This window comes from Choloepus didactylus, chromosome 9, assembly GCF_015220235.1.
Source record: "Choloepus didactylus isolate mChoDid1 chromosome 9, mChoDid1.pri, whole genome shotgun sequence".
NCBI classification, from domain to species: domain Eukaryota; kingdom Metazoa; phylum Chordata; class Mammalia; order Pilosa; family Megalonychidae; genus Choloepus; species Choloepus didactylus.
The window spans coordinates 48538722-48550545 of NC_051315.1; the positions used below are offsets into that span (position 1 = coordinate 48538722).

The window sequence follows — 11824 nt, forward strand, 5'->3', positions numbered from 1 at the left end:
GAAATGCTATAATCAAGGTGCAGAAAAAACTTGCTTACTGCTGTTCAGAGCTGGTAAACCTCTAAGTTTACCAGCTGGGTAACCTCTAAATGGTAAGAATGACCTTGGTAACACGAGAGAGAGGGTCTGATGTCACCCAGGCTAATATTACAACCTTAGATGCTCTTCAGGGGGAGTTTAAAAGCCCTTAAATAGATGGGTTGTGAAATGGCTAAAGAGTCTTAATGCCAGTAAATGTCAAACCACTACTGCCCAAGGTGATCTGGGTATTTGGGGGAAGACATGTAGGACAGCCTCTCCCTTCCCTGCCACTGGGGCTTCTCCTGAATGCCATTCAGACACCCCATGCCTCTTGTTGTCGTGAGATCTGAAGTAGCCGTCTGGCTAAATTGCCCCAGAAACTGATGCCTGGGGAGGAGAGGTGGGGGGGACAGGTTAGTGACTCGGCTCTGTCTGCTGCCTCACCTATAGTAAAGGAGACCCCAAGCTAAATTTGGCAACATTTCTCTTCTGGAAACTAGCATTGCTTCCTGTTTCCCACCTCCAGTAGGTGCCAGCAGACAGCAGGCATCTGTTTACTTCAACAGTGCTGATCACTTCTATAATGCTCATGTCCTTCTACTTTCTTTCCAACAATATCTTTTGTCAAATTAAAAATTGGGCTCAAGCTTCCTTTCTCCCTCTGCAGACGCACCGAGACACGAGAAGAGAGGCGACCACTAGACGAGTGCGAGAGACCCACACGCACCATGACCGAGACCACCAAGACCCACGTTATCTTGCTTGCCTGCGGCAGCTTCAATCCCATCACCAAAGGGCACGTTCAGATGTTCGAAAGAGCCAGGGATTATCTGCACAAGACTGGAAGGTTTATTGTGATCGGTGGGATTGTCTCTCCTGTCCACGACTCCTATGGCAAACAGGGTCTTGTGTCCAGCCGGCATCGACTCATCATGTGTCAGCTGGCAGTCCAGAATTCCGATTGGATCAGGGTGGACCCATGGGAGTGCTATCAGGACACCTGGCAGACGACCTGCAGTGTGTTGGAGCATCACCGGGACCTCATGAAGCGGGTGACCGGCTGCATCCTCTCCAACGTCAACACACCTTCTATGACACCTGTGATTGGACAGCCCCAACACGAGACCCCCCAGCCCATTTACCAGAACAGCAACGTGCCCACCAAACCCACCGCAGCCAAGATCTTGGGAAAAGTGGGAGAAAGCCTAAGCCGGATCTGCTGTGTCCGCCCACCCGTGGAGCGCTTTACCTTTGTGGATGAGAACGCCAATCTGGGCACGGTTATGCGGTACGAGGAAATTGAGCTGCGGATCTTGCTGCTGTGCGGCAGTGACCTGTTGGAGTCCTTCTGTATCCCAGGGCTCTGGAATGAGGCAGATATGGAGGTGATTGTCGGGGACTTTGGGATCGTGGTGGTACCCCGAGATGCAGCTGACACAGACCGAATCATGAACCACTCCTCAATACTCCGCAAATACAAAAACAACATCATGGTGGTGAAAGATGACATCAACCATCCCATGTCTGTTGTCAGTTCAACCAAGAGCAGGCTGGCCCTGCAGCATGGGGATGGCCATGTCGTGGATTACCTGTCCCAGCCAGTCATCGACTACATCCTCAAGAGCCAGCTGTACATCACTGCCTCCGGCTAGCAGCTTCACAGCCCTCCGCTCCACTCTTCCCTCATCCTCCACCAACACGTTGGCTCCACCAGTCTCTGTCAGTCCCCCTGTTTCTCTCCTGACTCTCTGTTTCTCCCTCTCCTCATCTTGACTGTTCTCCCTACTTGCTGACTTAACCCCCACAGTGTGGGGGAGCTGCAGAGAACCATGGCATCCCCTTTTCCACAGTCATCTTTGGACAAACTTTCCTCTAGTCTCTGGGTGTGGGGTGGGTGAGAGATCAGGGGTGGGAGTAGGGGGAAGTGCGGTCTTCAGAGATGTACTGGTATCCGTCTCCCAGCATGCTCTAGAGAAGCGGCTCTGGTGCCCATCCTCCCAGCATGCTCTGGGGAGGCGGCTCCGGCACTCGCCTTCCCAGCATGCCCTTTACCACAAAGGGCTATTTTCTTTCTTTCTTTCTGTTCCTCCACTTCTCATAGAACTTGGATGAAATCAGTGTCCATGGTTCTTTATGTTTGTAGTCTTTGACGCACTCTTGTGGTATTCCTTCCCTTTTGATAGGCTACCCTAGTCAGCCTCGGCACTCAGTAAGTGCATCAGGGTTGCACGCAGTAAAGAAGGCCAAGCCACCTCCCCTCTCCCAACACACACACACACACACACACACACACACACAGTCTTTGGCCAGGAGTGAGACCTCCAGGTTCTGAAACCTGAAGACAAATCTAGGAATAGTCAGGTTTCTCAGAAGAATTTGAGCCCATTTCCTTAGTTTCAGAAGACCATTTTCCTGATGCTCTGAGCCTATGATCACACAAAGCCAGTCCATCCTTCTTTCTTGAGCCCCTCTATTTGGCATCTGTACATTTAGTTACTTGGGTTGTAGCTGATGGGCAGAGTGTGGGTTCCCTGCCAGTCCAGGAATTTCTAAGTAAACTTCAGACCACCAGTCTCAGCCCCTGGGAGCCATACCTGGGCACATTCCTGCTTCTGAGAAGAATTCTATCTGCAAGGCCAAATCCTGATAATGCAGTGATTTCTTAAGTAAAACACACTAGGAATTCACTCAACCTTAGAGATCTTTGCTAATTGGGATTATTTACTGCCCATTTGGCTGGGAAATATATCTTCCATAACATAAACCCAGGATAATTACTGAGAATGCAATTTGTTATTCTGATAGAAACTGATGATTCTTACCCTGTCTAGCTGAGGTAGCACAGAGTGCCTGTTTCTTGTGAAACAGTGCCTTGGTCCTATTTCTGGGAACTGGGCCATTATTTTCTCCAGCCACAGTAACCACTTGATGAGATCTGTCATCAGGTCTGCCAAGAGACCTTACCATGGTCAGGAGCCACTAAGCCAAATGGACTTTGGCAGTTTCACCTTTTTCTCCCTAATTTCCCACCTTCCTCTGCTACTCTTGGAAATATGGTTGGACAGACTCTGTTCTGGTTATTAAGCCCTTACTCATGTCCTGCTTGGAGAGCCCAAAGGAACTCATATGCCATGTGACTTTCATCCAGACTCTGGCTCTTGGGTCTCTGGTTGTCTTTGAGGAATTGTCCCCAAGAAGTAGGATATCTTTTCCCAAAATCTAGTAGTAGTTATGGCCCAGGAGGGACCCAGAAACAATGTTCTTCACACATTTTCATATCAGCAGCATCCTTTGATAGCCTGCAGAAAAGGGAACTGGATTCAACAGAGGAGCATAGTAGAGTGGCATCAAGTGGGGTGTTACTCCTCTCGGATTATGGAAATAATCTCCAGGGGAGGGAAGAAAGATCCTATTCTTGGGTGTCAATGTTTGGCTAAGACTCATGGAGTCATAAAACAGGAAAAAACTTGAAAGCTCAGTCGATCCAACATTGTTCTTTAAAAGACGAGGAAGCAGAGGTTCACGGGATTAAATGGCTGTCCAAGGTCACACAGCTTCCCCCAACACTAAGGCCATCGCGCCTCATGGTCTCCCTCCCTCCAGTTCCCTGAGAGGCTGACCAGGTAACAGGTGGTTTCTTCCCTTCTCCAGCCCTTATCTGATAACTTTCTCTTAAATTATGTGTGTCCCGGGTGCTCCCCACACATGGCCTTGTGTGTGCCAGTCCAAGGGAAGGATAGGATGATAAGGAAGGACAGAGCTAGGATTCCCTTAGAAATCAAGCGATCTCAGCAGATTGGTGGGAATCCCAAAAATTGACCCTCTGAAGCCAAGAAAGGATTGCTTTGCAGAAGGCTAAGGAGGACACTGAAAATTCTCAGGATGATACTATTGCTGGTAAGAGAAAGAGGGAAGAGACTTTGTCCAAGCAAAAGAACCATTAGCAAGGAAATGAAACACAGGAAAATAAGGTACTGGATTTTCTGGGGAAACATGGCATTTGCAAAGATAAAGAATTTATGGATGGAGCTCCAAAGCTGGTCGTGTGGATCCACATAAGCAGACCTGAGAAAGACAGGATTTCTTTTATCTCTTAGGTCCACCTTTGTTATTCTGCTGGATTCTATGGTCAAACCCCTTTAGTCCACAGTCCACAAGGAGGAATAGGACTGGCTCTGCATGCTCAGTGTGGGGGCAGGAAGGCATGTGGGATGGCAGAGTGAGATGAGTTAAGGAAAGGAACAGGAACATTAGAAGAAGTAGAGTTCTAAGAAGGCAATGGGATCCTGTCTTGATGAGTCACAGGGATCACATTAAAAATGACTTTGCTATGATGGAAGAAGTGAATCCCCTGCTTGTGTAGAATCCTCCACTCCCCAGCCTGCCCCATTCTTTGTTTGCTGGAGGTCTGAGTACTGCTCTCCCTCCGAGGCCGGATGCTATGGCTGTAGTCCAGGCATAGTCCACACTAGAAAGATGATTCAGAGTCTGAGGTGAGGCCCCAGGTGCCAACAGGATGACCTCCAGGCCCTCACTTCCCATCTGGGGCTCTGCTCCTTCCTACAAAGGCCAACCCAAAGCTGTCCTGGCTCAGAGATGATGAAAAAATCATGGGCTGGAATGACAGTGTCAGAAGGGGTCTGGAGCCTCATTTCCTGCTACCGATAAAAACTGTCCTTCCCATTTTTCTGTAAGTGGCTGATATGAATAAGAACAGGCAAGAGGGAAACCCTTTGTGTCAAGTCCCTCTCCTTAAGGAGAAGGCCTCGGGGGTCTGTGCTGCTAGCGGGTGCCTAAGTCACCCCCCAGACAGGCTTTGGGGGCCTTCTGTCTTCATCTCCTTGAATGTACATAGGAACAGGGGAGGAGAGTCTCTTAATGAAGTGCCTGAAACCCAGAGCTAGAGCTTCTGGAGACACCGTTCCTGTCTCAGCTTTGCCAGCTTTTCCCCAAAATTCTTTAGTCTCATGCTCCAGCTTCTCAGAAAGAATAAAAGGACTTCCAGTTTGAATTAAGCAGAAGGTGATACTCAATAATCAATCTTTAAGAGTAAGATCAAACTACAGCAAAAGGCAGAGAATTGCAGGGAGAAACGATTCTTACTTTAACAACCCAAATCTACTCTCCCCAAGCTGATTAAGCATATGTATTCTTTTAGGGAACTAAGAGAGGAGCATGTTATTATATTTTATTCTTCAAAAGAGTAATGCAAAAGTAAATCAGTAGAATATGAAAAGCTCAGGATCTCTCCCAAAGCCACTGCAAGAGGGCCAACAGGTAAAATGGGAAGGATGGCAACAAGAACTGATTTTGTAGCTCATCCAATTAGGACGGCATACCTTAGGAAGGGCATCGTGGCAGCGATGATGAATATGCACTGTCAAAGTCATCCAGTCTGCACCCTCCTATAGCTGCCCAGTAAACTCATCTCTTTATAGTTTCTTTATAGTGTAAGTTTGGCATGTCCTCTTTGGCTGTTTTGGTTGGTTAGGAATGCGTTACAGCTCCTTCCCTTCTCCTTCAGTCTGGGCCCATATCCCAGAGCTCTGCTTGATTCAAATGGTCTCAAGGGTAGGTGTGGGGAGGGGGAAGCTTTTTTTGAATCACCTTTTGGTCGTTGAATCTGCCATTTTAAGAGTAAGATTTGCTTTATGCAAATCAATTCATTAATAAGGATTACATTCGAGTTGCAACACCCCTTCACAGTGAAATATTTTGAGTAAAAGTTTGTTGCTAGAATAGTCATGGACAAGAGTTTTATTAGCAAAATGTTTCAATTATGTTAATAAATAACACAACGTAAAAAAAAAAAAAAAAAAAAAAAAAAAAATTGGGCTCAACATGTTTAATTGCAGATGCATTGTTAACACCATGATGGTGGTTTCAGATTTACCTCTTGCCCCCTGCCCAGAAATGTTAAGATCAAAGTACCAATATCTCTGCATTCTTATGCCAGTCCTTGCGGTCAAATCCAATGACAAGACTCCAACACTGGGGCTGCCCTGGGTTCAAGCTGCCACTGAACCCCACAGAAGCAGCAAAGCAGAGGATGGTGGTGGGTCTCCTGGTACAGGAAAAGCAGCAGGGATGCTAAGATGTCAGACAAATACTCAAAGACGACAATCTGAAATCTAGGAAGAGGATGGAAGGAGACACTTCAAACCTCATGCTGGCTCTCTAGGGAGGGTGGGATTGGAAGTGGGCACAGAAAAACCCTCCTTGTCTTCTTTAGACACTTCTACATTGTTTGAATGTGTTACAAAGAATATATATTAAATAGCAACCACAAAAGATACCAACTCACCCCAACAAGGCAAAACCCTCAGCCCCACTAAACACACACCTGCGGGAACACATCCTTGGTGACTTTGGTCTCATGTTTCTTGATGTAGATTTTGAAGCACTGCCAACCCAGGCATAATCTATTCAGGAGAATGTCCACCTCCCGGGGTCCCTGTGCTAGGAAGTCTGTGAGGGCGGATGATGGCAAGGGCCATCTAAGTGTTTATTTGCCAACCCAGGCTGAGCTTAGGCCTGACACACAGTTTAATTATCATGCAGAGCTGCAGCTGGAAGCGGCTGGAGTGAGTTGGCATCTGCTTTTGAACAGCACAATTTCTGCAAATAATTAACCACCACAACTCCTGATTCTCTCTAATTAATGAAGAGGAAGCCTGGGATCTTCAAAGTCCACAAATGTCATGCTGCCATTGTGTCAGGATTGATCGCCTTTGTTCTAAACCGAAAAGCATGCCTCTCCTGCCTCTCCTAATTCTTTATAAATTGAATTTTTCTTTTACTAGTTGTGACAGCTAAGTAACATGACTTCAAAAATTCACCCACAGTTATGCCTGTATTAGAAGCCTGAATAATAATTTTTAAATAAGAACCACAATGGAACAAGCTTTCTATCTCTAACCCAGAATTAATCAAAGCAGAGAGACCTCCTGAAAGGAGGGTCGTTAATTAGCTCTAATGGTTTTTGCTAGGTGAAGTCCGAATCATTGGGAATTCTGCAAACAGAGGGAAAGAGGAGATTCTTCCCTTTCTCTATCTCCATGTGATGTTGGGGTGTGACCCCCTTTGCTCCCAGGGGTCAAGGAGTCATACAATGGAGAGCACAGAAGAGTTTTAAAGGAGCCTAGTTCAGCAGGAATGCTGATGGGTTAGCCTGGCTGTCCACGGCTCTGAACATCCTCAAGACAAAGAAAATGGAAGTAGTTGTCTTCAGTGCAAATGACCTATCCCGGTGGCCTTACTGGAGAATGTAATGAAACTCACCACATGGAATTGAGAGTGTGGTTCTATTGAAGTCTAAGCCAGATCATGTCACTCCTCTGCTCTGACTGCAGAGCCAAGTTTCTGCATCAGCCTACAAGGTCCTATCTATCTGCCACTGTCTCCCCTGTGACCTCATTTTCTCTTACTCTCCTCCTCACTCACTCCTCTCCAGAAACACTCTTCCTCGATGTTCCACCGAAACTCCCACCACAGGGCCTTTGCAGTGGCTCTTCTGTCTGTCTGCAGCACCATTTTCCAGACAGACACTTGGCTCGCTTTTTCTCCTTCTTTAAGACTTTGCCCAAATATCACCTTCTTAAGTTTACACTGATTACCCCATGTAAAATAGAACTCCCTCCCCCAGCACTCTCCATTCCTTTCAGACTGTTATATTTTTCTCTCTCACCTCCTAACATACCACATAACTTCCTTATTCATTATGTTTATAGTTAAATATTTGTCTCTTCCACCTCCCACTAGAATTTAAGCTCTGCAAGAACAAGAACTCTGTTCTGTTTTGGATCTGTTTTGTTCACTGATATATCCTCAGCACCTAGAATGGTGCCAGTTCAATAAGTACTTGTAGAGTGAATGAAACAGCCTGACCCATTTCTCCCTCAGCCATCACACTTTGGAGTGTTTGCTGGTATGTGTGAAGATGGAGTGTGCCCATCCAACATGATTGCTCAACATCTCATAAAGGTGAGAGTATGAGTTGTTGCTTTTTTTTTTTTTTCCTTAAGTGTCTGGATGAAGTACTCCTGTTCCATTTGGCTGCCAAATCTTAATAATTAAACCAACAGAGTGAGCAGAGTTAAATATTACTTGGGGTGTTTATTTCTTTCCCAATGGCTTCTGATAGGAAGAAGGTAGTGAAGGACTGACCCAGAGTAGCACTTTTATTGGAGGGGCTGGTTTTTGTCCCCAGAGGTCAGTAAAGAGTGGGAGGTCTTTAGAGATGCTGTGCAGCAGAAGTCAATGGCGGGAAGGTCGTCCTTGGTATAGCTCAACAGCTACCATGCTGAGGTGCAGTTACAGGCATCCAAGGAAGGGGCAAGTCTGCTGAAGGTATAGAGCCACAGCAAAGAGCTTTAAGCAGGAAGTTGGAATAAAACCCACAGTCTCTGTGATTGCTATGAATTGTTTCCAAATCCACTTATCCTTTCTCTTTCAGGCTTACCAACAATGGTGCTCTAGATTCCTGCACTAGATTCTTTCCATCAAAGGATGCTATTAAGTCCTGCTTGTGTCTGTGACTTGCTAGGGGCGAGGTAAGTCTGACAGGGATCCCAATGTAGAGAGATCAGGACCTTGGGAAGTGGATAAATGCAACCTCCTACGCTTTACTTAATTTGTGTCTTATCTCTGTACTCAGAGGGACTGGCCTTGGAGGAAAACGTGCACTTTCCTTTAACAAGCCAGCTGGGTGCTAGCCCAATTCTGCAACTGCTGGTTGAGTGACTTTGGCCATTCCATCTCTCAGCACCATGGTTTCTAACTCAGCTTTCTTAATGGTTTCTGAGGTTCTTTCTCTTTGGTCCTCTGAATAACTGTCTCTCAATTTTAGAAATAAAGAAGGAGAGACTTAGAGAGTTCAAGGTACTTGCCCAAGGTCACACCATTACTACGTGACCCTCCCTGCAAATCCAGTTTCTGTCCACCATGCCCTCCAGCTCAGAATGACACCTACCCAACTTTCCTCTTGTAGCTACTTATGAAACTATTTGTATGAATAAAAAGGGATTTAGCCTATCCAAATTGTGTTATTACTAACAAAACCTCCCAGGTGTAGAGGATGCTCAGAGGTCAGAGGTAAGAACCTGGGCTAAGTCGTGTGAGGGTAAAGGCATGAATGATTATGTTTTAAAAATATTCTAAATTTAAATTCCAAGACTGACATTTAGAGCATCCCTCCAAAGCCAAGTCTGGCAGAGTGCTCTAGTTCTAAATAGCAAAATTGACCTTCTCTCTTAGACTCGTGTTCTAAATTATTCTGAAGATTCTTCCTCTCAGACTGCTCTGACAACCAACCTGAAGCAGCTTCCAGGACACTCTTGCTGATTTACAACTGCAATCTTGCTAAAAGGAATGGAGAAAAGCCAGGATGAATTTCTGTTAGACAGAATTACTGGCATGACATACTAACACCGCTATAACCTAGCACATGGCTGCCTGACTATGTGGTTGCCCCGCCCCCTGCCTTGTTTCACTGAAATAGGTCATTTGTTGGAAAACCAGGGGAGCCTGTTTCTCAACCCCCATCCATAAAGGAGGAAGAGAGGCTGCTGACGGTGCCACTTAGTGTGTCTGACTGTGGCTCCCGAAAGCCAGTGCTGGGCCAGCAAGCCTTTTCTTCTTAAGTTCCCATGTCTGTGGTTTGTCTTTGATGAGTGTCTGTGCCTCCTGGGTGCAAAGCCCTTCTGTTTCCCTGCTTTTATAGAAGGAATAAAGATGACTGGGCCGGATGCAAGCCGTAATCTCCAGCTGTCCCTGTTTAAGATACAATAACTAGATGTCAATTGGTCGTTGGGCTTAGGAAAAAAATTATCTAAATGAAGAAGGGGTCAATTTCCCTTGTATTTATTCTCTGTAAGAACCTTAACCCATTCTATTAATTAGTCAATCAAATAATTATTGATCAACCACTTTGCACAACATGCAGGGTACAGCAAGAAGTAAAACCTTACAAGTTATTAGATCAGTACAGCAACTCATCAAAGGTGGAAAACTTGAATTACTACAGGGGTCAGGTGGGAGGTAAAAATGAATGAAGAATGAATGAATAAAGCTGTTTCATAACAGCATCTTAAGGTGTATTTTTTTTTTTTTTTTTTTTTTTTTGGACACAGACACGTTTTCTTTGTATGTTAAAAATCCAGGAGCATTCTTCCCTTCACAAAAACCAGAGCCCTGTGTGTCTGTCTTTAATTTTCACATTTTTGAAAGAGACAAAATATTTTCCTCAGCTCTTCTATAATACTACAATGGGATAAGTGCCCAGACAAATGGCAACCAACACGTGGCTTCAGTGGTAAGAGACGACTGGAAGTGCTACAAGGAAGCAGTGGGGACTGTGCCAATTACTGAGCTGTGGGTTATCAGAAGGGAGCAGCTGCTTACTAAATGTCAGTGGATTAGAGCCATGTTGCTTTGTTGCTATGTGACAATAGGTTCCCAGTAATACATCTTTGAATTCTTTTAAAACACCATGCTACCCCAAACATATCATGGGATATGTTGTCATTTTTCTCCCTTAGCTTTTTTTTAGATTTCTTGTCCTTCTACTTCCCCTAGGTGGATGAGAGCATCTTTTGTGAAGGATGAGTGTTTTTCCCCTCTTTGTCCACCCACAGGGATAGTCTGAGTCTTTGCACACGGCTGTCGGGCAGTGCTTACTCCACTATCATCAGCATCACCAGGACAGAGAGGACATGCCCCTATGGTGAACAAATTTATGCAGAGTAATGCATCTAACCAGGAGTTTCAATTATCAAGGAACACAGAGTGACATCCAAGCTTCATTCAGATAGCCGTGACAAGGTCTCTGTGGTAGACTGCAAAATGGTCACAAACACATCTCCATCTTGTTTGCTGGCCTCTTTGCCACTACTCCCATCAGGAACTCTACTTCTCCACTCCCTGATTCTGGATTGACTGTGTGTCTTGCTTTGACCAATGCAATATTAGCAAACATGATATACTTAGAGGCCTGAAACGTACTTGCACATTGAGGCTTGCCAACTTCTGCTGCACTAGATCCATAAGTCCACAATGAAAGCAAACTCAAACTAGTCTACTAGAAAGGCCACATAGCAGAGAACGGAGGCCCACATCCCAGCAGATAATTGTTAACCACCAGATGAATGAGTGAGGCTCATCCTAGAACAACCATCTAACTCAGATGAAACTTAGAGAAGAAACACCCAGCTAAGTCTAGTCCAAATTGCCAACCCATAGAACTGTGAATTAATTAAAGATTTTTTTTTGAAAAATAAAACAAACAAACAAAAGTCACCCTACTGGCCAATCCAATTGAAGGCCAGACTCTGTGATCAATTTGCTCCATGCTGATGTAATGATGACTGCATGATGGCATGGAAAAGTGCTTGTGAGCTCACAGGTCCCTCCTGCATCCCCAAGTCAGGCCACTGCCTGTTCGGATGCCTTTGATAATAAGAGTGGCCTCCCAAGGCAGCCGCTTTCATCTCAGGTCAGGTCTGACTTTTAGAAATGTCTTCTTTGCCTTGATCCAAAGTCTCTCCTCTTGACTTTAACCGACTCATCCTGGCTCCATCCCAAGGCAAGCAGAACAAGCCTACTTTCCTCTGCTCATGAAAGTTCTCCACATACTTGAAGTTTGACCCAGCATCCCTAAGTCTGCTCTGGTCTAAACTTTTCCTTTTCCTGCAAATGTCTTTCATGGGACATGATTTCAAGTTTCTTGATCACCCTATTTGCTCTTCTTCAAATGGGCCCAGTGTTTCCCTCCATGTAGTGTCCAAAATTGAATGTGGTTTTCTAG

General features: G+C 45.4%; 1 protein-coding gene and 1 long non-coding RNA gene across 2 annotated transcripts; both read left to right on the forward strand.

Annotated features, from left to right (window-relative positions):
- The first annotated feature begins 674 nt into the window (after positions 1-674).
- On the forward strand, positions 675-5815 carry LOC119544121 (nicotinamide/nicotinic acid mononucleotide adenylyltransferase 2). Its single transcript, XM_037849270.1, has one exon. The coding sequence runs from the start codon at positions 750-752 to the stop codon at positions 1671-1673; it is 924 nt and encodes a 307-aa protein (XP_037705198.1). The 5' UTR covers positions 675-749; the 3' UTR covers positions 1674-5815.
- A 2518-nt stretch (positions 5816-8333) lies between these two features.
- On the forward strand, positions 8334-9780 carry LOC119544122. The gene is made up of 3 exons (XR_005218763.1): positions 8334-8370; positions 8477-8573; positions 9277-9780. It is a non-coding gene; the product is annotated as an uncharacterized LOC119544122 (long non-coding RNA).
- The last annotated feature ends 2044 nt before the right edge of the window (positions 9781-11824 follow it).